General features: G+C 44.5%; 1 protein-coding gene across 10 annotated transcripts in view; it reads left to right on the top strand.

The window, feature by feature from the left end:
- Nucleotides 1-501: 501 nt before the first annotated feature.
- TAMM41 (TAM41 mitochondrial translocator assembly and maintenance homolog) overlaps nt 502-26,290 on the top strand; it is an 81,113-nt gene continuing 55,324 nt past the window's right edge. For 4 of the 10 annotated variants that reach the window (XR_012646961.1, XM_075005153.1, XM_075005156.1 and 1 more), the window contains exons 1-3: nt 502-647; nt 4,870-5,049; nt 16,056-16,148. Coding sequence is in view for 9 of the 10 variants with exons in the window: in XM_075005153.1 (XP_074861254.1) it covers nt 516-647; nt 4,870-5,049; nt 16,056-16,148 (405 nt within the window). In the remaining variant the exon portion in view is untranslated. Of the gene's footprint in view, nt 648-1,224; nt 1,261-4,006; nt 4,028-4,287; nt 4,406-4,869; nt 5,050-13,155; nt 13,286-14,420; nt 14,518-16,055; nt 16,149-26,290 lie in introns of those variants that run through there. The other 6 variants (XM_075005158.1, XM_075005159.1, XM_075005160.1 and 3 more) reach the window with 6 other exon arrangements.

The following is a 26,290-nucleotide window of genomic DNA, read 5'->3' as shown; positions in this document are numbered from 1 at the left end:
GGACCCTGGTGGGATACAGGGACAGTGGGGTGGGGACTTGGGGAGCGCAAGGCCCTGGTGGTGGGTACAGGGATGCTGGTGTTGGGTGTCAGGGGGTGCAAGGATGGTGGGAGGGAGAGTTGGTGGGTGCAGGGCCCTGGTGGGGGACAGGGACACGGGTGTGGGGATATATGGGGATCAGGGCCCGGGTGGGGGCACGACACTGGTGTGGGGTGTTAGGAGGTGAAGGGGCCCCGGCGGGTGGACGCGGGGCCCGGGGGAAGAGGGGGGTTGAGTGCTAGCGGCGCACGGCCCAGGCCGGAGAGAGGGCGGCTGGGAGCTAGGGGACAGGGAGGTGCAGGGGGAGGTGGGCGGCGCAGTGGGTCAGTGGGGCGCATCGAAAGGGGTCCCAGGGAACCAGGCCTGCGCTGGGGGCAGGGCCGGGGCTGCGGCTAGCGTCGCCCTCTCCTGTCAGACTCGGCGGCGGCGTCACGCGCAGTGCGCAGGCGCGGCGGAGCGGGACGGGCCGAGCGCTCATGGCGCTGGCGGCGCTGCCTGGGTCGGCGGTGCAGTTCCGGCGGATCTTGGCGCACTTCCCGCAGGAGCTGAGCTTGGCTTTCGCCTATGGCTCGGGCGTCTTCCGCCAGGCGGGGGCCGGCCCCAGCGCGGTGAGCGGCCGCGTGGAGCGGAGGGCGGCACTGCCCTGGCTGTGGGCCCTCCCCGTGCTGGTTCGGGGAGCGCCGCCCTGCTCGTGGGGTGTCGCTGCTCAGTGCCGGGGGTGGCATTGCGCTGCTGTGGGCGGTTGCCATCAGCGTCGGGGGGCGGCGCTGCACTGCTGGGGGCGGTTAGCCCCGCTCATACACGCCGGGGTTGGGTAGGGGCGTTGTTGTTGCAATAGGTTAATACCCGCAAGAGTGCACCGGGAGCAGCAGCTCCCCAGGTAAAGGTCCCTCCTGCCCCCACAAAGGTGGACCATCCTCTGGCTGGGAGTTAACCCATGTAGTTTATAGCGGGGTCCAGGCCAGGGGCATTCCCCTAACCTTGCAGGTGACATCCCTGTGCATGTGGGGGAGGGGACGACACACACAAGTGGTGTTCCCCTTGCTATGGGTTACTCTTTCTCCTGTTTCTTCTGCTTCCTTTCAGCTTCTGCCCTTTAGGGGTTTGATTAAGGCAAAAACTGCTAGAGACCAAAATCTGAGGGTCCCACCAATAGATTCAAGATTCATGCACTTGTAGCCACCTCTCCTGGCTCCCTTACTTATTGTAGGCCTACCTGAGGTATGCAAGGAAGTAGACTAAAGCCAATATGTCATGCATCTTGTTACAAGTTTGCTTTTATATATGTGAATTTGTAAAATGAAGTAGCAATGGGCTAAAAGGGAAAGTCCTCTTACTGGTTGAAAAATAGGAAAGAAGGGATAGGAATAAAAGATGTGTTCCCACAGAAGAGAGTGCAGAGCAGTGGGGTCCCCCTGCTATCTGTACAGGGACTTGTTCAGTAAATAAACCAGAAGGTGGGCAAACAATGAAGTGCAAAGTCTGAGGAGGGTACACTATTATTCAAGATAGTTTAGTCCAAAGAATACTGTGAAGAGTTGATGCAAGAACAGCAGTACTGCATCAGACCAATGGTCCATCTAGCCTAGAGGCTGGCAACCAAAGTAGCAAGAAGAGTCATTTTTTTCAAATTTGGTAAAAAGTCAATAATTCAAGAGCTGTAAGGCATGCAAATACAGGACAGCTCTTAATAAATAATGTCAAACCCTACTTTTTGTAAGCAGTGCACATGCAATGATTTGTGGTGTGATGCTGCAAGACAGTCACAAACTTTTTACATATTCTGCTTCCTCACACTTTACATTTGTGTTTGTACTACTGTCTTCCTGACTTTCACTCCCAAACCTATTTTAATTGTGACAATTTTACTTCACATTTAATTTCAGGTTTCTTTCTTAAATCTGTGTGCCCTTCATAGCAGGAATGCTGCAAGCTTCCTTTTCCTTTTCAAAATCAAGACTTCATTAGCAACATGATCAAAATAGAGATAAAGTATCATATGCCACAATGCATGGCACATACGGAAGGGGGACTTATCCAATGTTTTGAGATCACATATTGTTTGCTATGTAGGTATGAGTTGGTGTTCATTGCTGGGCTTTTAAAAGTAGTTGTTGTTTTTTTGTTTTTTTTTTAAACTTTGCAATTATATTGTTGGGAGCCATAAAGAAGTCCTTAAAGAGCCTCATGTGACTCTGGAGCCGCAGGTTGCGGACCTGTTATCTAGCCTGATATTCTGTCTTGCAGCAGTGGCCAATGCCATGTGATTTAGAGGGAATGAAGAGAACATGTAATCATCAAGTGATCCCTCCATTGGCCATTCCAGTTTCTGGGGAGAAAAAAGAAAAAGGGGCTCAGAGCACTTAAGAGCATGGTTTTGTATCCCTGCCCATCCTGCTAATAGCCATTCATAGACTCATCCACTGTGAATTTACCTAATTCTTTTCTGATGCCTGTTATACTCTTGGTTTTCACAGCATCCTCTGGCAGAGGGTTTAACACGTTGCTTGTGTGTTGTCTTTTGTTTTAAACCTGCTGCTTATTATTTTCACCTGGTGACAACCCGCGCGCCCCCCTCCCCCGCATGTCTTGTGTTCTGAGAAGGAGTAAATAAAACTTCCTTGTTTACTTTCTCCACACCAGACATCATTTTACAGACCTTTCTTATATCTCCCTGCCCACCCCTGCCCCCGGCCAGTCATCTTTTTTCCAAGCTGAAAAATCCCAGTCTTATTGATATTTTCTTATATGGATGCCAGGGGTGACGTGTGGGGACATGAGGGGTTCCAAATACCAGCTAGTGGGGGGACTAGCAGGGCCAGAGGGCTGGCAGCAGCAGGGAAAATGCAGCAAGGAGGCTCCAGCTTGTGCTTCTTTCTGGCTGCGCTGCTCTGAGGGAGAGGGTAGGACTGACCCCACACTCCCTGATGGAAATGAGTGATGCGGCTTGGGAGCAAAGCAGGCCGGGGCTGCCTTGCTCTGCTGCTTCTGCCACTGCTGGTGAGTGTAGGGAGGTGTGCATGGACCCATGGTGCTGGCACCAGCCCTCTGGCCCTGCTGTTCCCCTGGGCCACCTCAGTTGTGGGAGGAGGCAGGGCAGGGGTGGAGCAAGGGTGGGGAGAGGGCAAGGCAGGGCAGTGGCAGAGAGAGGCACTGGGCCTGGGGTGGAAGAGGGGTATCTGGCCCTTCCCCTGGTTGGGGGGCAGATGGCTGGTGTCCCTCCCCCAGATTCCCCTTCACCAGCCACCTCTTATGGAAGCTTTTCCAAACCCTTAATCATTTTTGGTGTCCTTTCCTGAACGTTTTCCAAGTCCAGCATACATACTTTTAAGATGGATTGATTAGATTTGCAAACAGTGTTTGACATGTGGGCATAATGTGGATTTGTATAGAGATAATATATTTCCTATTTTATTATCATCTATCCCTTGCCTAAGGATTCACAACATTTTGTTAACTTTTTTGACTGACGTGTGCATTGAGCAGATGCATTCAGAGAAATATCCACAATGATGCCAAAAATCTTTTTATTCATTGCTAGTAGCTAATGTAGACCCGTCATTGTATATGTATTGTTGGGATTGTGTTTTTCAATGTGCTCTATTTTGCATTTACCAACATTCAATTTCATCTGCCATTTTGTTGCCTAGTCTCCCACTTCTGTGAGATCCTTTTGAATCTCTTCTCAGCATGCTCGGGACTTAACTATCTTGAGTAGTTTTGAATCATATGCAAATTTTGCCATCTCACTGTTCAACATATTCATAAATGATCTGGAAAAAGATGTAAACTGCACTGCACTCAGTACAGGTGCCTGGGAAACACCCCTATTTTGCATTCTGAAGAGTGACCATTTATCTCTACCTTTCATTTCTGATCTTTTTAACAAGTTACTGATCCTGGGACAGACCCTCTTATCCCAACCAAGACAGCTCCCAACTAAGAGCCTTTACTCATGGAACTTGTCAAAGGCCTCCTGAAAATCTAAGTACGTGATCCCCTTGCTCTACGTGCCTGTTGACCCCTTTAGAGAATTCTGGTAGATTGGTGAGGCATAATATTCCTGTACAAAAAACATATCAACTCTTCAGCAACAAATCATGTTCATCTGTATGTCTGATAACTCTGTTCTATATTATAGTTTCAATTAGTTTATCCAGTCCTGAAGTTTGGCTTACCGGTCTGTAATTTTTGGGGTAATTTCTGGAGCCTTTTTAAAAAATGACTGTCACATTAGTTGTCTTCCAGTCATCTGCTGCAGAAGCTGGTTAAATGGTAACTCACCTACCGTACTCAGGCTGTCTTCACTAATGGGGAAGATTGAATTGAGATATGCAACTCCAGCTATATTAATTATGTAGCTGAGGTGAGGATACCTTAATTCGCACTGCTGCATGGTCTCCACTGTGAAATAGGTTGAATGAGTTACTTTACGTTGTATTGGGTGACAAGTCTCTTTGTTCAAACTGCTATTTCATTACAAATCTTCTGTTGTCAGAAACTTTACAGGTAAAGTTTGAATTTCTCACTATATCATGTCTTTAAAAAAAGTCTTCTGAGATTTGGGGTTTCTTAATTTCCAAGCATTGAGAACTCCACATGAAAAATTTAGATTAGATTCTCAGCAGAGATTTGCCTTCTATAGAAATTTGGACATGATTTAATTTGTTTAAAAAAAAAAATCAGTTACGGTTTGGTTATTTCCCAGTAGTGGTCTGTCCCATTAGTACCAATCAATAGAATCTTAGATTGACTATTGCTTGTTTCCTGAACTATGTGTAAACATGTCTTTTTTTTTTTCTTTTTTTTTTTTCCCTATTTACTTTGTAGGACAATATGTTGGACTTCGTATTTGCGGTGGATGATTCTGTGACTTGGCATATGATGAACCTTTCAAAGAATAGGAGTCATTATTCCTTCTTAAAACTTCTTGGACCAAAGCAAATCAGTAATATACAGAACTGTGGAGCAGGGATTTATTACAATACTTTAGTGCGATGTAATGGCAGGGTAAGTACAATTGGTTGTGACTAATTTGTGTAGATCAGCATATCTAAAATGGGGGACTGCAGACTCCATAGGAGTCGGTGAGCCCCACTCATCAACTCCTGTCCCTCCTTCCCAGGCAGGCTCTCTACCTATTGCACTTCTGCGCAGCTTCTGGAGAGGCCACTGGGCTCTGCACACACCCCTGCCTGAGTGCCTGCTCTGCAGCTCCCATTGGCTGGGAACTACAACCATTGGGAGCTGCGGGTACAGTGCCTGCAAGCACAAAGACACCATGAGGAGCTGCACTGTGCATGTGTCCACCTAGGGGCTGCAGGGACCTGGCAGCCACTCTGTGGGATCTGCAATAAGTGGCATCAAGAACCCGCGCTGCCTCCCACAATCCAGCCCCCTGCCCCATCACTGGTCTCCTTTTCTGCCTCCAAACTTCATTTTTGAGCTCTCACCTGCACCTCAGCCTGTGCCCCAGACTCCTTATTCCTGGCCCACTGCAGAGCTCACACCTGTAGCAGAGCTTTCATCTCCCCGTACTCCAGCTGCATCCCACATCCCAAGCCCTTCATCCCTGGCCAGAGCCTGCATCATCAGCTGGAGCTTTCACCCTCCTCCCACAGGCCAGCTTCCTGCCTGACTCTGATGAAAGTGAATGGGGATGGAGGAGAGCAAGCAATGGAGGGATGGGGTGGGGGTGGGAGTGGGGTGGGGTCTTGGTAAGGGCAAGGCAGGGCAGGTGGTCTCCAAAAATTTTTAAATCAAAATAGTGCTCCTTGCATTGATAAAATTTGAGAACTGCTGTTCATAGATCAAATGTTTACATTTAGAATATTGGAATTACTAGCTCAGGGTGGCCTCTGTTCAGGAAATTAAAATTGCATTTTATATTTATGTTGCAGATAGTGGCTGATCCTTGACGGATACTTAAGCACTTAGGTAAAAACTTGAGTCCTACGTAAGGTTTTTAATATTCATTATTTCAAGGTGTTTTACAAAGTTATGTGTTAAATCCTGGAAAGCAAATCAGGAGATGACATGCTCAACAGAAGCAAAAATTAGACTCACTAATAAAAGCAAAGCACTTTCACAATAACAACAGAAGCTGTATCATTTTTCTCTGATAATTTTAAACACACTACAGCTTCCGTTGAGGATTGAGGAAGGTATTTTATACCATTTTACAGTTGCAGAAGCTGACATTTAGATTCAGAGATTCAGAAATCCACAGAGCAGAGTGGATTGTATTTTATTGTCCATACGAATATGAGACATACCATAATTGACATTCATCTTATTTAACCTCTGATTCCCTCTCATCAGCACTGAGTATAATTAATAAATCATGTTCCAGTAGTGTATTTATTCTATATGTCTAATCATATGCCTACACCTGTGTCCAGTTAGTGGTGAGGGTGTGTGTGTGCACGTGTGTGTTTGAGCCTTTCTTCCTTGGTAGAGACAAGAAAATCAAAATAGATCTCATTCCCAGATCAGGAAAAGGAATGAAGGACTGAAGAAAAGCTGTGTAAAGCTCACAGTGACTTTGCTAAGAAACTTCAGGCTTAGGATGTCAGGGTGAGCAGGGTGTTAGTGGATTGGAACTGGAGGTGGAAAGAGAGATGCAGGCCTTGTTTAATGTATTTCATGTGTGTAAAGCATGTGGAGGAAGTTAGAATAGGTCCAGTCCTGGTCCTCTTGTAGTAAAAGGGGTTTTTAACTGAACTTTATAGCAAAGAGGCTGCTACCACTCCTCTTAAAGATTTCTGTTATGGTCCCCACCCATCTCTCACGTTTTTTCCGTCAGTTTGTATGGTGATCTTTTGGACATTCTGTTCTTGCATGGTTGATTAAGAATGTTCTGGGGTGAGTTGGAGCCTGGTAGTTATCACTAGAATCTGGATATGTACAGAAATCATCTGGTTTACACTGTTCAGGCTACTTCACTTAACTTATGATCAGCAGGAAACAAACTCTTCAGAGTGAATCCTTCTTGCTGCTTACAATTATGTGCAAGTCTTTTGGGATTTTTGTACTGACTATCCCCAAATAGCAGAATTTTGTGGGGAGCATTCTATACATAAACTTGTTCCTATATTTATCATTCGTTTTTAATCATCCCAGCATTGCAGAACATAATACCTGTTCTGCTGTGACACCTTATCATGCCATCCAGTGTTTGTGTTGGTCAAATCTGTTCAAAACTCTAATAAGAAAAAATCCTATGGAAGTTAGTATGGAACTATTCTATAAAATCCTTAAGCAAATCTATCATGCAGATACATTTTCTGTTAACTCTTTTAGGTTTTTATAGTAATTTCTTTGTAACTCTATATATTTTACCCTCTCTTCATTAACTTCTATGGAGCTTCTCCAATACATTGCACTGACCAAAATGTCAGCTTCGCTGTGGATTTCTAGGAGTAAGGGGACAGTGGAGGAGAATCATTAGATTAACTGGTTCTGTGTTCTCTCACAGACCTTGGGAAGTAGGTCACTCCTTGCTTCCAGACAGTCCCTGAACCTGAAACAGATGCTCCCTGCCAACTACACACTTCACAACACAAACACTAATCTAGTCCCTGCAACAAACCCCATCGCCAAGTCTGTCCACACATGTATCCTACTGACACCAATATAGGACCTAACAACTTTGGCCATACCATCAAAGGCTCATTCACCTAGTCATCTACTAGAGGTTTGATCTCCCTGCCCTGGCACCTTCAGGACCTGCGTGGTCCCAGAGCAGTGATTTTGCTAGACTAGGGAAGGTCAGTGCTTCCCTCCTGGCTTACCTGGCACTGTGGCTTCCTGGTCCCGGCCCCCAGCTCTATGGCCCTGTGCCAGCTTCTCTGGCCTTGGCTCTCTAACACTGGCTGCTGGCTCCCTGGCCCCAGGCTGCTTACTTCTCTGGTCCCAGGCCACCCACTTCCCTGGCCACAGGCCTTCAGTTCCCTGGTGCAGCTGCTGGCCACTGGCTCCATGGCCCTGGCTTTGGGCCAACTGGCCTGGCCACTGCTCCCAGGTGACCCAGTCACTGGCCTGGCTTGCCGTCCCTCAACCACTAGGGCTCTCAGGTCCCACAACACCCGTGGTCCTGCCAGACCATGGATGTTGCTAGAAGAGAGTCCCAGATTTTGGAGGTACAACCTGTAATGTGATATATGCCATCATGTGCTGGCAGTGCCCTTTTGCCGTGTACATTGGAGAAACCAGACTGTCTCTGTGCAACAGGATAAATGGGCACAAATTTAGACAGCAAGAATGGTAACATACAAAAGCCAGTGTGAGAGCATTTACAAACTTGGTAAGATTTTGTACAAAATGGCAAATAGTTAAGAAAAATTCCAGGAATTCCACAATGACCTGCATGATGAACTCTTTCAGTATTAATGTGGATGTCATCGGCAGTTGCAGTTGAATTACGTGGTTACAAACTTCAAAGTTGCCGGTCTTAAGCAAAATAAACTGGAAAAAGCGGCTGCAGTGTGAAGCTGCTGAGCTGGAATTCATATGCAGATTTGACACCATCAGAAAAGGTCTGAATAGTGACTGGGAATAGCTCTTTCAGGCTACTTCTACATTATGAGATGAAGTCGAATTTATGAAAATCAATGTTACAGTGCCATTTTTTAATTTCATTTTCAGTATCCTCATTTTCCACAAGCTCCCAACAGATTTGACATACTGCTTCCACACTGAAATCACTGAACATTGAGTGTTGCAGCAGTGCATTGTGGGAACCTATCCCACAGTTCCCTCAGCCCTGCGTTCTGAGCCAGGTGCAGCAGACCTGTTCAGTTACCCGGCTCTCACTAGTAGCAAGGAGCTGGGAGCCAGGTGCAGCAGTGCTGTCAGTTTCCTGGGTACCTGCAGCTTGGGGGACCTGGGAGGCTGACAGCACAGCAGCCCTCCTCAATTTCCTGGCTCCAACAAAGCTGCGGGACCTGGGAAACTGAGAGCTCAGCAGTCCTGGTCAGTTTCTCAGCTCCCTCTAGTAGTGGGGAGGTGGGAGTTGTGTGCAGCACACAGCTTTGTGGGATACATATGGGACACTTGAATTAAAGACATAGCACTTGCACACTAGCCTTTATTTGTCATTTTAAACTTGAGATTGATGCTGTTACTATTGACATTTTGTTATCAATATTAGGGCAGACTAAATTGAGCTAATGACTTTTTCAGTGAAGACAGCGTGACATTAAAACACCACTAACTCCTTTAAATTCAGTTTTATCTCGTAGTGTAGGTGCAGCCTTAGTATGATAGCGATTTTACACAAGGCATTCTCTCCTTACCACTGTTGAAAGTAGGTCATGTCCACCGTGAGTGAATTAGTGCTGATGTAACACTCCCAACTTTGTATCCCTACCATCTGTTTCTGTCACTTCATGCATCAGACAGTGTATTGCAACTGTCAAATCTTATGCCATAATAAAACTGTTTAACTTAAAAGGTGCCATCGGACTCATTATTTTTGTTGAAACAGACTACCACAGCCATCTCTCTGAAACTTGTTCTGTATTGAGTTAGCTCTTTAAAGCACAGGTGCAAGACACGCCTACATAAAGCACAGTCAGGTCATGTATAGTTGAACTACATTGTTCAAATAATAATTGAGTTTGAAAAAAATGTGACAAGAAGGTAGAATTACCTTCTCTGGTTAAGGAGGATTGCATGAACTTTGTCCATGCAGAATTGGATGGTAGTGTTTTTAATTCAAGACTTTAAATTGTGATGAATAGCCTCTTTGATGTCAAAGCAAAAAAGCACTCAAGTATCACTTTAAAGACTAACAAAATAATTTATTAGGTGATGAGCTTTTGTGGGACAGACCCACTTCTTCAGATCGTAGCCATACCAGAACACACTCAACATATAAGGCACAGAGGTCCAAAAGTTATCAAGGTTGACAAATTAGAAAAATTGTTATCAAGGTTGGCAAATCAGAAGAGCAGAGGGGCAGCAGGAGTGGGGTGTGGAGTGGGGACGTCAAGAGTTAGATAAAAAGAAGTATGTAAAAGAGTCCTCATAATGGGCAAGGTAATTGCTGTACTGGTCAAACTATGTGTTAATAGCTGTGTCTACACGTGCACGCTACTTCGAAGTAGCGGCACTAACTTCGAAATAGCGCCCGTCGCGGCTACATGCGTCGGGCGCTATTTCGAAGTTAACTTCGACGTTAGGCGGCGAGACGTCGAAGTCGCTAACCTCATGAGGGGATCGGAATAGCGCCCTACTTCGACGTTCAACGTCGAAGTAGGGACTGTGTAGACGATCCGCGTCCCGCAACGTCGAAATTGCCGGGTCCTCCATGGCGGCCATCAGCTGGGGGGTTGAGAGATGCTCTCTCTCCAGCTCCTGCGGGGCTCTATGGTCACTGTGGGCAGCAGCCCTTAGCCCAGGGCTTCTGGCTGCTGCTGCGGCAGCTGGGGATCCATGCTGCAGGCATAGGGTCTGCAACCAGTTGTCAGCTCTGTGTATCTTGTGTTGTTTAGTGCAACTGTGTCTGGGAGGGGCCCTTTAAGGGAGCGGCTTGCTGTTGAGTCCTCCCTGTGACCCTGTCTGCAGCTGTGCCTGGCACCCTTATTTCGATGTGTGCTACTTTGGCGTGTAGACGTACCCTCGCAGCGCCTATTTCGATGTGGTGCCGCACAACGTCGAAGTTGAACATTGACGTTGCCAGCCCTGGAGGACGTGTAGACGTTATTCATCGAAATAGCCTATTTTGATGTTGCTACATCGAAATAAGCTATTTTGATGTTGGCTTCACATGTAGATGTAGCCAATGTGTCACATTTGAATATAAATGAGAGTTCTGAACATTCTCTCTGTAAACGATCATTGAAGTTCCTTTTCAGTAAAACACAGACTTTCAAATCATTAACAGAATGGCCCACTCCATTAAAGTGCTGGCTGACAGATTTGTGAGTTAGGAGGGTTTTTTTATGTCTATTTTGTATCCATTCATTCTTTGTTGAAGAGTGTTTGAAGTCTGTCCAATATACATAGCATGTGGGCATTGTTGGCACATAATGGCATATATGATGTTAGTTGAGGATCAGGAGAATGCGCCCGTGATTCCTTGAATAACATGGTTAGGTCCAGTGATGATATCTCCAGAATAGATATGAGGACAAAGTTGGCAACGGGACTTGTTGCAAGGAAAAGTTCCAGGATTGGTGGTATTGTGGTATAGCCTGTGATTGCTGGTGAGAATCCTCAGAAGGTTGGGAGGTTATGTATAGGAAAGAACAGGCCTGTCACCCAGGGCCTTCTGGAGTGTGGCATCCTGATTTAGGATAGGTTGTAGGTCTTTAATGATGCGTTGCAGTGGTTTGAGTTGGGGCTGTAGGTAATGAGCAGTGGTGTTCTGTTGTTTGGTTTTTTTGGGCCTATCTTGGAGTAGTTGGTTTCTGGGTATTTGTCTGGCCCTGTTTTTGTTTTTTGTTTTGTTTTGTTTTGTTTTTTACTTCTCCCAGTGGGTAATTTAGATTTATGAATGTTTGGTAGAGATCTTGTAGTTTTTGGTCTCTGTCAGTAGGATCAGGGCAGATGCAATTGTACCTAAGGGCTTGACTGTAAACCCACAATTATTTCCGATTTGGGGACAACTTATACCTCCAGATTAATGCCACTGCTATGGGCATCCGCATAGCTCCACAATATGCTAATATATGTATGGCTGACTTGGAACAACGATTCCTCAGCTCTGGTCCCCATTACCCCTCCTTTACTTACAATACATCAATGACATCTTTATCATTTGGACCCATGGTAAAGAGACTCTAAAAGAATTCCACAGAGACTTTAACAATCTGCACCCCACCATCACCTTATTCCTTGACCACTCCACCCAAGAGATACATCTCCTGGATGCTACAGTGCAAATCAGTGATGGCCTGATAAGTACCACACTCTACCGGAAGCCCAGTGACCGCTATAGTTAACTACATGCTTCCAGCTTCCACCCTACACACAAAAATACGCATCATTTAATGGAGTGGGCTGTTCTGTTAATGATCTGAAAGTCTGTGTTTTACTGAAAAGGAACTTTAACGATCGTTTACAGAGAGAATGTTCAGAACTCTCATTTATATTCAAATTCGACACATTAACATGTGGTTTGACCAGCACAGCAATTACCTGGCCCATTATAAGGACTCTTTTACATACTTCTTTTTATCTAACTCTTGACATCCCCACTCCACACCCCACTCTTGCTGCCCCTCTGCTCTTCTGATTTGCCAACCTTGATAACAATTTTTTTAATTTGTCAGTCCTGATAACTTTTGGACCTCTGTGCTTTATATGTTGTCTGTTCTGGTATGGCTATGATCTGAAGAAGTGGGTCTGTCCCACAAAAGCTCATCACCTAATAAATTATTTTGTTAGTCTTTAAAGTGATACTTGACTCCTTTTTTGTTTTGATAGAATACAGACTAACCTAGCTATCTCTCTGTCACTCTTTCACTGTGAAGGCTTCCTTTTGAGATGTTATTTCACAGAGAGTAGGTACTGATGATTACTGATTGCTATACAACTCCATTGCAACTAACCATTACATCTATGAATACTGAGAGAGTTCATCAGGCAGGTCACTGTGGAATACCAAGAGTTTTTCATAATGATTTGCCATTTTGTACAAAATGTAACTAATTGAGTATATAACTTTCTTAATTACTTAGTGATATGATTTACTGTTCTATCAGCTGATAGAACTTATATGAACATAACTTTTGACTGAAAATACGTTTGAAATTTGAAAGTGTTTTCATTAGTCAAAAACCTTGAAAACATATTGGGATCATGGTATTGCCATGTCACAAGAATACAGTTGTCATCAACAAAACAATATAGCTTAAGGGACTTAAGTACTGACATAATTTTTTCAACAATTTGAATCACCATTTTATTGTCACTAATTTCTGTAGTTTGCAGTTCTATAAGTTATCACTCAGTTTTTCTTAAAGGTCAAGTCCATCTGCACTAATTTATTTTGGATATATTTATAACGTAGTTTTGCTTCAGTGATTGACCTAAAGCTAATTTGTTTTAATTTTGATTCTAGAAAGGACATATTAGCACTGCATCTTGTCTCTTTTCTCAGTCCATTTAATCTGGAAAGGATTGCTGATAAATAGGAATGTCCTTTTCTGAAACCACACCAGATGTCAGCAGGCTGAGTTGAGTGAGCAGGGATCTGCACTTTGAAGAAAAGGCCTTCAGCCGATTTCTGTTTGCCTTTGTAAGTTTAAATGGATTTTCCCATTCTAGATAATGCTGCTACCAGTAGGCTTTGTGAGGAGAGTGAATTGAGTAGTTTTGATGTAAAGCTCTGGATATAAAGTAGTTTGGATATAAAGCTTCTCTGGTAGACAGTCCAGTGCTGTCATAACTTATTTTCATCTTACCTTCTTGCTTCCTTCCTCTGCCCTGCTAAGTTAGGGGAAGAGAGAGAGAGGGGGGCACAGGAGTAGGGTCCAGAGTCACCTAGACACACTGGAGGTTTGGGCCAAAAGAAATCTGGTGAGGTTCAGCAAGGATAAGTGAAGAGTCCTGCACTTAGGACAAAGGAATCCCAAGGACTGCTGCAGACTGGGGACAGACTGGCTAAGCAGCAGTTCTGTAGCAAAGGGCCTGAGGATTACAATGGATGGGAAGCTGTATATGAGCTAGCAGCATGGCCATGTAACCAAGAAGCCTCACAGCACTATTGGGCTGTATTAGTAGAAGCACTGCCAGCACATCAAGGGATAAAATTATTATCCTCTGTTGGGCGCTGGTCAGGCCACATCTGGAGTACTATGCCCCGTTAGGAACCCCCCAGTACAGAAAAGATGAGGACAAATTGTAGAGTGTTCACTGGAAACCAACGAAAATGATTAGGGGGCCAAGGCACATGATTTATGAGGAGAGGACATTCTAGAAAGGACATGTTAGCACTGCATCTTGTCTCTCTTCTCAGTCCATTTGATCTAGGAAGGATTACTGATAAATAGGAATGTCCTTTTCTGAAACCATGCCAGATGTCAGCAGGCTTGAGGGAACTGGGCTTATTCTGTCTTCAGAAGTGACAAGCGAGGGGAGATTTGATAGCAGCCTTCAACTACCTGAAAAGGGTGGGGGAAGGATGTTTCTAAAGAGGATGGAGAGAGGCTGTTCTCAGTGGTGGCAGAAGACAGAAAAAGGAACAATGGTCTCAAGCTGCAATGGAGCAGGTCTAGGTTGGATATTAGGAAAAACTCTCATGGGGAGGATGATGAAGCACTGGAATGGGTTGCCTTGGGACGTGGTGGAATCTCCATCCTTCCAGACTTTTAAGGACACGCTTGATGAAGCGCTGGCTGGGATGATTTATTTGGATTTTGTTCTGTTTTCAGGGGTGGCAAGTTTGCAGAAATGTTGATGTTGCCCAGAGCCCTCGCCTTTCCTCCGCTCAAGCTCTCCTCTCCCCACCTGCCTAACACTCTGGGAGAGGTACTGGCTCTAGGAGGGGTGAGGCTCTGGGGGCTTTGGATGCAGAGCAGCGCATGGTTCAGCAGGCCAGGAGACAGCAGGAAAGCAAAACAAGCCAAGGGGAGGTGACCTGGGGCACCATCCTACCCTGTCCTACGGATGGGACAGCTTTGGGTGCAGGCATTGGGATGGGGCAAATGTTTGGGGTCCTGAGTGTGGGCTCTGGGAGGGAGTTTGGGGACTAGAGGTGGGGATGTAAGTTTTTTTGGGAGTGAGGTGCACAAGGTGGTGGGGAGGTGCCACACTTACCTGAGACGTCCTCCTTTGGCAGTGGCTCCTGGGCTGTGTATTGGGGGAGGGGGTTGGAGGGTGAGCTGGTCTCCAGGTACTCTGCTTGCCTTCTGCTGCTGCAGGCAGCTGCTGGTGTGTATCGCCTGGGGTGGGGTAGTGGTGTGTCTGTGCTGTGCACTGTTTCAACTCACAGGAGCAGCACACGGAGACCTCCCAGTTACAGGGATGGTAGCTGCAGGGAGCAAGCCGCAGGGAGCAAGCCACAGGAAGCCATTCTAGTCCTGCTTCACTGCCAGTGGTGGCAGCGGCAAGGGTGCCTGGGGCATTTCAAATGCTCTTGGGGTAGCAGGTAGGGTTGGGGAATGAATTGGAGAGGGGGGCGCGTGGGGCATCTGGGGAGCCAGGGAACTCAGGGGCAGCAGGTGGCCAAGTGTTTTGGAGCCAGAGTAGCAACTTCAATTCAAGAATTTCATAGTTCTTTAAAAGCATTAGCACTTTATGACTCCTCCTTTGATGTCATCATCATTCTCTTATTGCAAAGGTGGGCAGGGAGCTCATTTCCTGACGCTTGGTCTTATTCTGTACTCTCATTGCTGTATTCTCCTGCCCTAAGTACTGTCCTTAGGAAAAAGCAGTTGGCTACAAATGAAGGCATAAATTTAAGACTTAAAATAAATCAACTGAATGGAATTCTTCTGAGAGGATTCTGATCATTATCAGAACTACTGCTGAAATAAAAGGCAGTTTGTAACAGTCAGTTTATTTGCATTGCAGTAGCAACTAGAAACCCTTTCAGAATGAAATTGTTTGTAGAATCACTGACTAAATGACATGCTTTTTTACTTATGACAGAGCAAGGCATCTCAACCATGATGGGACAAGACCATCTTAGTGAGAGAGAAGTGTAATTTCCAATTCTTTGTCTGGAGTGTCCAGCAAAGAGACTTTTGGTGTTGTGGTTAGGATCCACTGGAAAGGCACATTCATGCATTTTAGATGTTTTGAAAGGTGCAGTTCTACAAGGCCTGCCAACTCTGGTTCCTGAAGGTTTCATCACGTGACCATCTTTAAAAATTAATCTTTTAATTCCAGCACAGTCCTGTTGGGCTGGCAGTTGTTAGTTATGTTAGTTCTCTATCCAGTGAACTTTCATATTTGTGTTTATATTTTACTTGTGAGATTTACATTTCTATGACTGAATTACTTTTTATCAGATATGTTTACCTACTGCAGCCAGTTGTGGGAGACTCTCTTTTTCGCTTTTTCAGATGATAAAATATGGCGTAATTGGCACTGATGCCCTAATTGAAGATCTCCTTCACTGGAAAACTCTCTATGTTGCTGGACGTCTGCAGAAGCCGGTAACTATTTTACTTAGTTCAGCTGGCTTGTGTCTTTGAAGATGTGGTTTGAAGACAGGTATGGAAGATAATCAAATGCTGCTGAAAGTAGTGCTGATTAAGTCTATTGGTCGGGCCCTTTGAGCCAGTACTGCACAGTTTCTTCATAGATGCAGTTGGACTACTTAGTCCAGTCTCTTTCACAGGGAGCAAAATAGAGAATTCGACGTCCCATGCCACCTCACCTATGATTAGGGTTATCAACCCCAGTGTCTTTGCCAGATTATATTTTGAGTAACTGAATTCTGTGTACAGTCTTCCCCTGCCTTACGAGGGTAATTTGTTCCTGAAAAACTCCTCTTAAGGCAAGTTCTTGTAAGTCGAAAATATAATTACCATTAATTTCAATGGGAAAAAATTTTATGCATTCCTGAGCCCCAAAATTTACATCCATTTACACTAAAACAACACCAGATCTCATTAAACTGAACACAGTTACTTCAATAGTTAACATTAGGTGTCATAACACAACCTAACAAGGCATGTTCCCTTCATTAATTACCCTATAATATGACTGTTTACCTGCTCTCGTTAAGCTCTTTCGTAGCTATTACGCACTGTACACTTTTCACTGCTATAAACTATCAAACCATGAGTACTCTGAGAGGAGACCTCAACACAACATGCACCAACTACTGTATATAACTTCGAATGACAGAGTACTTCTACGTTTCAGTTCTAAAGCAGGCCAATCACATTGTTTTTGTCATAAGTAGCATAATTTATTGGCAGCCAATGAGCAACCAAAAATGCATTTCTTTAAAATATGATCTTTAAAATCTAACATGCCACTGTTCCACCTTGCTGATGCAAGTTGCAATGGATACTTGAAAGGTCAGATTTTGTTACGTGTTGCCAAACAGATTCCATAAGGTGAGGATCACTAGAAATTGAATTTGTCTGTAAGGACATAAAATAGCACCAGACTCAGAAACGTCAGCATAGAGGAAAACCATTTGCCACTCACAGAAGTTTAATGCGTTGTCAGCTTCACTTGTTGCCGTTCTGTGAAATGATGGAGGACTATGAAGAAATTGAATAAAAATCCATTGAAGGATTACTATATTGAACGGGGAGGGGGCGGTGCCAGGGGCTGGCTGCGCAGGAGCTAGGTAGGCACAGGGGGCTCCCAGTTGATGAGGGGCGATGCCTCACTTGTGTGGGGCTGTGCGGCAGAGAGGCCCCGCTAGCGGCAGCCGAGATGCTAAATGCAAAGGAACGCCGCAGGCAGCAAGCGGCGCCGAAGGCACAGCTGCTCAGGGCGGGCAGCAGTGGCCCCCTAATTGCCCAGGGGGCGAGCGGCAGGGGCATGGCCGGGATAGGCTGTGCACTCAGCAGCCACGTCTTGCGGGAGCGCCTGGGAGTCCGCGGCTGCCAGCTGGGCCAGGGTGTGCCGCTGCTGCAGCACCGAGGCGGACACCCACACCAGCCACAGGTGAAGGCTGGTCCAGGGGCTCAAGGAAAACGCCACTGGGTGCTGCAGAGAGATGCGCTGGGTGGGATGGAGCTGCTGGCAGATGTTGCCTGGAGCCACGGCCTTTCTCCCCTTGTAGGGCATCCGTCCTGCTGAGGCACACAAAATTCAAATCAGTCCTTGTAAATTCAAGGAAATGGCTCGTAAAACAAAGTAGAGGTTTTAAATCAAACTCCTTGTAAATTCGAATTTTCGTAACCCAAATGGGTGTATCTCGGGTTATGACTGTATCTGTAATCCCTCTGTCGCTAGATATGGTATTCCTAATCTGAGTTATGTAGGATTGTGTGCTGTTAAATGGCTGTCGTGTTCCTACACCAGCTACTTAACCATTTCAGAAGTAGCTGAAATTATTACTTTAGTTCAAAGGCTTTAAGCATTTTATCTTTCAGTTCCTTTGCTGTACAGGCATTATCTAGTGTCTTGTCTTATTATATTACCTTCATTCAGTAATGCAAACTGATGCATCAGAGCTGCTTGGCTAGTCTACCTTCAGGTTATGACAAGTATGATACATGTTTTTAAGTTACTTTTGCCTCAAATGTTCTTTCAGGCCTCTAGATGGCAGCAGATATAAGTCAGGTGTGAGAAAATGTGTGCTAAAATAAGGAGCTGATTATAATGTTGATAACAAAATTAGTTTTAAGGTAGCAATTAAAAGTGAAGTTTTTCAGATCACTTGCTGAATTCTTGTTCTTTTTGTTTAAATTTACTGGAGGGTGATAAGGAGTCTTTTATATAATGTGCTGAATATATAGTTAAGCATAGTCTGAATCTCCAGACACATTATGCTGCGGCAAAAAAAATCTGAAAGGAAACCTCAGAATTTCCAGATAACTCCACCTTCTTGATTTTAGTCAAAATGAAATTAACTTTCTAAATTATCATATTTGCTACAGCTTTGGTGATCTTTGCCTTTCAGTCTTGAGCAGGTCTCACTTTCTGCATCCCCTCTTGACTGCAGTGAGTGCTGCACACCAATAATGGAAGGTAGAATTGTATTAATTTAGACAGAAGTAAATTCTCAGAGTCAAATGCGTTAGTGTGATCCTGTCACTGTCCAACATTGTACAGTTAAATGACGGTTTGGGGGTTGAAATACAGTAACGTCAGCCTGCTCAGTATGGTGTCTCCCATTGGGGCCAGTCCAAATTCTTTTCCCTCTTGAGCTTCCCAGCCAGAGTGAGGAATGCAGAAAAGTGTGCTCTCAGCCCTCACGCCATGATGAAAGGAACAGACAGTGTTCCCATACAAATTGGAGTGGAGCTTCAGGGCACCCCACTTCCAGCACTTGGAGTGTAGGAGGCTCAGGGCTGGAGGAGTCCCAGAGGTGGGAGGATGGTACTATGCCCCCAGTCTGTTTTCTATATAAATTTATGAGAAGCAGTCCCATTCCAGCAACAGCCCATTTTTCTGAAGGGGAACTTCAGATTCCTCCCCTGTACCCACTCTTCCCCCAAAAAGGGTGTCTGGGAGGCTTGGGACAGGACCAATCCCAGGCAGGGGTGCATCTGCTGCCAGCTGCTTTCACTTTCTTGGCCATTCTCTCTCTTTTCTGAATGGTTTTATGAGAAACAGTCCCACTCAAGGCACAGCCCATTTTTGTGGCCCAACTAAACCCTTATTTTGTTTTAAGTTATGATAGGAAGCTGTATACCAAATTTGGTGGTCCTAGCTCTTACCATTTAGGAGGAGGTTTTGAACAGACATGCACAGAGGGGGACAGACTGACAAACTCTCTCCAATATATAGTATGCAAGGTTTTCATTTTAACATCTCTTGTTCCCGTTTCCTTTAGCATAAGAGTGTTTTTGGAAATAAATCTCTTTTTTGACATCTTTTTAGGTAATATTAAAAATGGGTTTAACTGTCTTTTTTGGAGGAAAGAGAAGGTAGTTGAGATGCACTACAGCTGTTGCTGCAGTTTTGTCTTCCAGGAAAAACTGTAAGACCAATTCATACAAGAGGGGAGAGAAGAGAACAGCAAAGATCAAAAATGTAGCCTCTGTCTCTGCTGTTGTCTGTCACTTGTGGCCTTAGTGCTAGAAAAGCATGGGTACAGTACATTGTCTTATGACAGGGGTGAGCAAACTTTACATCGTGACCCATTTTTTTGTCCATGCAATTTGCAGTTCCCCCCTGCCCCCCTCCAAACCTGTCTAATGCAATCCAAATGGACAGAAATTTCAGTTGTGTTCATATGAAAATAAACCCCTTTTGTTGCATGTAAGAAAATAAGTTTGTAGAATGTAAAAACTTTATTAATCTGTGTATAAATATAAATACAACTACATACAAATTGTAGCATTTCAACATTTTTAATGAGAAGGATGAGCTTGACAACAGCCAACAATTGTGCTGTGTCCCACTTATGAATTTTCATGACCTCCCTGCTCTGAGGAGACCCCCCCCACTTTGCACAGCCTTTTCTTATGAGTTGCTCTGCAACCTGGCAAACTTGTACCAACGCTGGGCTATTTACAGCATTGCTTTTTGCTGTTTCCTCCTAGTCACGGGCACAGCAGTGTTGCAAAATGCAGAGTCTTGGCAGGCTTTGCTGGACTCTTATTAAAAAGAAGACGAAATGAGAGAAATAGGAAATAGCTCAAAGTAAAGCAGGCAAGGAGAAGAACATATGGGGGTGGTTGGGATTCAGCTGAAATAGTAGAGCTGGAGTTGATCAGCTGGGTTCTCTCTTGGTCTGCTCTGCTCAGGACACATCTTAGAATGAGGACAGAGGTACAGTATTGTCTCACTGGGTCCTTGATTCTCGGGGATGATGAGTTTGGCAGTCAGGATAATGAAGTTCAGTCCTCTTCTCCTTATTTCAGTCATCTGTCATTGCAAGAGCCAGCTCCCCCTCACCACCAGTCTCCTTTTGTGGTCCCCAAAGGAGAGTAATAGGTGAATAACCCATCCCCTAATTATTTTGACCACCAGTTAGGCCTGGTTTCCTGGTTCACTGATTTCTGGTCCCACATTTCTCTTGCAAGGCATGGTCTTCACACAGCCCTTGATTTATATCAGTAGGCCTTTTTGAACTAATTATCTTTTTGTAGATCTTTTGTACCTTCTATCACCATTTTTTTTGTTATAGGCTATTGGTACGCTTTTGAATTTTCTTTTTTTTACAGTTAAACTTGCTGTTAGGATAAATCTCCTCTCTGGTCATCAGAACAGAGTTTGGTATTTGATGTTTAGTCCCTTCCATGAGAAGTAGCCTTTCAAGCATGTGTGCTTGATAGGTGGAAGAAATTTTTCAATGTGAATCCTTCCCATTAAACTAATGGGAGGTTTCTGGGTAAGTTAGGAGTGCAGGGTTTGGTCTGTTGCTCAGGTTTGAGTTATGTTCATTGAACCTTAAACCATCTTTCCTTTCCATACCCATCCATGTCTGCCTGCAAGGTTTTTGCTACTAAATAGAAGTGAGGAATTTATGTAGTGTAACTTAAAGAAGTTCTGAGCAAAAATCTTTGTGGGCTTCACATTTTAGATTTTTGTTGTTGGTCACAGTTTCGCCATCAGTGTTCTTTTGATACAGACATCTTAAAATGACTAGTGAAATTGTTTTATCTGTAAACATGTACAAGAAGGATGTTCTTTTTGACTTCTGAATTTGTTGGTGATGCAGTAAGGTGTATTGTTTGCATTACAAAATCAGCACTGAATGCAGTGTAGTGTGTCAAAAACCAATTTTCTGGACACCTGGTACGTGGCATACTAATTTTGACTTAAAATATTTATATTGATTTCCCCATATCTTCTTATGGAGAGGAAGAAATCTTATAAAAGAATAACATGTTTGTAGTGTTGCTATAAGGATGTTGCCTGAATGACCCAGAAATACCCCACCTTTTCAGAAGTATTCATCTGTGCTGTGGCTTGAATTTTTTTTTGGGGTGGGGGAGAAGCTTCATTTTGACTGCAAGTATTTTTTTCTCTCAAAAATTAAGTTGAATCAACTGAATATTCTTACTGCAGAGTTAATGATACCCATTAAGTTCAAATAAAGATACTTCCAAAAGGATACAAATGGCTATTTAGAAATGTTGACTGTCTTTGGGTAGGTCTCAAGAGTCTGTTGGCTTTTCACTCTGAACACAACATACAGTGTTGTTTAGCCAAGTTCCTGTTTAGCTGTATGTTGATGAAACAGATATATGTAATACTAGCTTCTTCATAACAGGCGTGCTTTCTTTAAGTAATTTTTTTATTTTTATATTTGGTTAAATTCAGTATTGCCTAATAGATAATTTTACTTACAAACACATGACATTTCAGTGAATTTTCTGAGTTGAATGGAAAAAAGACTTTAAGTATCATTCTGACATTGGTCATTTCCATGTTTGGTATGTATATATTGCAGTATCACCGTATGGAGAGAGAACTTACAGTAATAAACAATCATGACTTATGTATTCAAGAAAGCAGGATGCATTTCTGCGGAAACAATTGGTCTGTCTAACATTAGCTTCATGTTCATAATGGTGTTTATCCATGCCCTTTCCAATTGAAGCTATAGTATCTTTTGCTTAATTCCTTATCAGTTTTTCCTTTTATGAGGATCTTGAACAGCTTGCAAATGTAACTTAGAGAGGCATGTGATATTAGGCTGATCATTTTGTATTCTTTACCATCCTTAGCATTGTTCTTCTTGAGGACTAGGCTACACAGTAAGATTGTAAAGTCTTCAGTCAATTCGCCTTTCTCAGATGTATTCTTTATTACCTCTGACAGGACTTTCAAGCCTTCATCCTCTGAGCTTTTTAACAGTTCAGCCAGTGTTCCATCACAGCCTAGTCCTTTTCTCTTTGTAAGGCTCTTTATGGCTTCCATGACATCTTCATTTATTATTAGTAGGTTTACTTTATTCATCTGTGGTGGAGGGTCTTTATTAGATACCAAAAATGGAGTGAGACAAGGTAATGTCATCAGTTTTATTCATCATTTATACTGAGTGTTCAATTACTTGAAGAAACCAAAGAAGGTATTAAGATGTAAGAAAAATGAGTGAATAACATTCATTATGCAGATAACACAGTGCTGTTGGCTACTTCAGAAGAAGGTCTGATGTGGTGAAGCATATCGTGTAGGGCTGAACCTGGACAAAACAAAAGCTGTGGTGTTGTGCAAGGATCCTGGGAAAATGTATAAGAATCCAAGAAACAGTGCACTGCTGTGCAAGAGTTGAGAAGTTCATGCTACTTAGGAAGCATCATTACAGACAATGGAAGTTCAGATTCCTAAGTCAGCACCAGACTAGCATGATCGAAAGGGACATGTTGGAGGAAAAAACATCAAACCAAAAGGAGCATAAATTCAGACCCTAAAAATTCACTCCTTTGGTGTATGGTAGGTCACAACTGTGAAATGCAGACACTGAAACTATATAATAAAAGAACTACAATATTTCAAATCATGGCAGTATAGAAGGGTTCTAAAAATATTATTGATAAACTCTGAAACCAACAAGTAAAACGGGGGATAATGGTCTCAACAAATACTGAAATTTACAAAAAAAAGATATGATTTGCAGGACATATTTTAAGGGGTTTAGTGGGAGATTTATATTATATAGGCACTGGAAAGGCAGGTGGATGGCAGAAAAAGACATTAGCTGGAGGATGTGATGTCTTGGGTGTATCGAAGGACTATTCGTCCACAAAGAGATCAGCAGGCAATCATACAGAAAGGGCTACCATGGTGTGAGCCAATGCCCAGCTGCCAGCTAAAGGTCTGGTGAGGCAAAAAGGGGCGGGGGGGAGGTGATGCTACACCAGCAGCTACGCTAAGCAGCCAGGGGAGGCTGGGTTCTTTGGTTTGTGCTTAGTTCGGGCACAGCAGCAAGAGGAAAATTACACTTAGAGAGGCTTTAACAGTTACTTTTTATTTATACAAAGATGGAAACAATATAACTAAGACAAGTGATCAAAGTACCACAAGTGTGCGTTTTTGTTTATAACTTTACTAAGAGTTAATAGGAAACCGCTGGCAGCAATTTTACAACAGAAGCGGCTGCCGCGTGTAAAAGGGGGTTTTAAACTGACCGCTCAATTTATGAATGAAACCAAGATGGCCGCCGAGTGAGTGACAGGGTAATGATTTTTTTTTTGTGGTTACTGGTGTTTACAGAAGGTAATTGCTGACCGCAGCTCGCCAGTTAAGGTAAGGTGAGGACCCCCTGGGGTTTGATAGGCAAGATAATGATTTTCTGCAGTTCTCTGTAAAAGATAGTGGAGGATCGCAGTGTTCTAATAGATCAAAGGGGTAAGCGCGTTTTAAATATAAGATAAGGGCTTCCCTCGGTTTGATTGACAGGCTAATGGTTTTTAGCAGTTTATAGCCCAAAACAGTTGGTACCCGCGGTTTTTAAAGGGGAAACAACACAATTTAACTTAAGAAAAGTTTTAAACAAACGAGCTAGCTTAGACTAATACAATTAATGTGTACACAAGAAAGGCAAGTTGTAGGTGTGATTTTCACCCCTGCCTCTTAGACCAGAGGAAACCAGAGTCTTTCCCTCAATTCCTATAGGAAAGAAGTGCAATACAGGTGTAATTCTTACCCCTGCCTCCTAGATCCAGTGTGACCCAAAGTCTCTCAATCCCTCGGGAAGAAGTAGATACGAACCAGGCGTCCCCAGTCTCGGGAGTTAATTCCAGACCTGGCCAGCAGGTGTAGGTGATTGAAACTCAAAGGGGTTGGTCTGCCAAGCCCCTTTATGCTGCTTTTGTCACGTACGCTTCTTCCTGGTCTTAAGTGGCCAATTGGGAGGAATGTTTTGAACCCCAGGTTTCCCAGGGAAGATGCAAGGCTCAATTTGCACCTGTGAATTGTGGACAATTGAGCACCTTTGGAGGTGATGGGCGGGTTTCCCCAATCTTCCTGGGGAAGTGATCAAGGCGTGTCAATTACCGAGATCAGCTAGAAGGGCGGCCATTAGCTAGCCCATTCAGCGTCTGGTTTTTGTGTATAGTAGAGAGTCTGGGCGAGACAGCACACCTGCGTTCCCAGGACATCAAAGGCTACCTGTCTCCCCTGCTTGTTTCTCTCTCTGTCTCTCCCAGTGGGGGGGAGAGGAAGAAAAGGCCAAATGGGGTGTTCATGTCTGGCTACACATGGTCACACACTTCTAGTGATGGAGACACTAATAATAAAAATAAATAATGCCTAGGATCATCCATTGAATGTGGAGAAAATAAAACACTGAATTAAGTGAGCACGGGCCATTTTGTGCAATGAATGAGAGAGGTCCTATGGAAAAAATAATCAGAATATCATGGTATACATGAAAGGGAGCCTAATTTCAGGTTGTACAATCAACCTTCATTTTACATTTCTACGCTTTTGAACGTTTGACTTGGCAATCTTGATGGTTTGTGAACATGATCTTTTGTGTGCAGTAGATCTAATTTTCAGCTCCTCAGGATCCTGAAAGGTGAAAGGATAACCTAATATGCATCTGTACCTATGGAACTTAGGAATCCTAGACTGTCCCTGCAATAATGGCTTCTTCTTCGAGTGGTCCCCATGGGTGCTCCACAACAGGTGTCGGGCTCGCCCAGTGCCACAGATCGGAATTCTTCTAGCAGTTTCCATTGGATTGCGCATGCGCCGATGCGCACTGCTCCCTTGCGCGCTCTCGGTCATGTGCGTGATCCTGTCCCCGCCAGTTCTTTCTCAACCGCCATCGGCTGCAGACGGAATCCGCTCCGGCTAAAGCCTGAGACAGATAAGATAGTTGTTTTTATGTGTTAGTTCGTTGTCTGTCACTATTATACAAAAAAAAAAAAAAAAAAAAGAAGAGCATATTAAATAGCAGAGAGAAGAGGAATGAAGGAGAGAGGGGCGGACAATAGGCTGTTAAGCCGTCTGCTGCCCTGAAGGCCGTGAATGTTATTTTGGGTTAGAAAGCACTCATTAGTGGCTAAGTACCCTATTAACAGTAAAGACTCACTGCGATGGCTTCCTCGGGGTTTAAGAAGTGTGCGTCATGCCGCGAGGCTATGCTGGCCTCAGATGGGCATAGTGAATGTATTCGTTGCCTGGGGGAGTCTCATGTTACCCAGAAGTGTTCCCACTGCGCTAAGCTTACAGCCAGGGCCAGGAAGGACAGAGAAATGAGGCTCAAAATTATCTTGTTTGGTAAGGCCCTCCAGCCTGAGCCGCCGGAGAAGCCTCACACAGAAGGGCCCTCTGGGTTGCATAAAAGGAAGGCAGCCTCTTTGACCCCCTCTGTGCAGAAGAGGAGGTAACTCTCCCCAGCTTGATCCTTGCCGGCGGTCCCAGCGAGCAGGACGGGTGGAAGGCAGAGCCCCCAGCCGCGAGCTGATGAAAGCGGCAGCGCAGCAGCGCACGTGGCCGAGGCCGGGCCTCCGACTATACAGCAGGCAGCACGGAAGGCACCGCGAGGCACCCAGCACAGGGCCTACCGGCGCCGGAGGAGGCTACCCGTGCGGCACCACTGTTGACGGTGCCGAGCGCGGTGCCAACAATGGGGCCGAGATCCCCGGCATGGGAGGGGGCGGTGCCCACCCTGCAGGGGAGGGGCAAGGCTAGAGGTAAAACCCAGCACCTTAGTCCATCTCCAGGTGGGGCTGCGATGCCCTTATCACCCAGCCCCCCTCCC

Source organism: Carettochelys insculpta, chromosome 11 (assembly GCF_033958435.1).
Source record: "Carettochelys insculpta isolate YL-2023 chromosome 11, ASM3395843v1, whole genome shotgun sequence".
In the NCBI taxonomy this organism is placed as follows: domain Eukaryota; kingdom Metazoa; phylum Chordata; order Testudines; family Carettochelyidae; genus Carettochelys; species Carettochelys insculpta.
The sequence above is the reverse complement of the archived record's forward strand: the minus strand, read 5'-3'. Positions and strand labels throughout refer to the sequence as shown.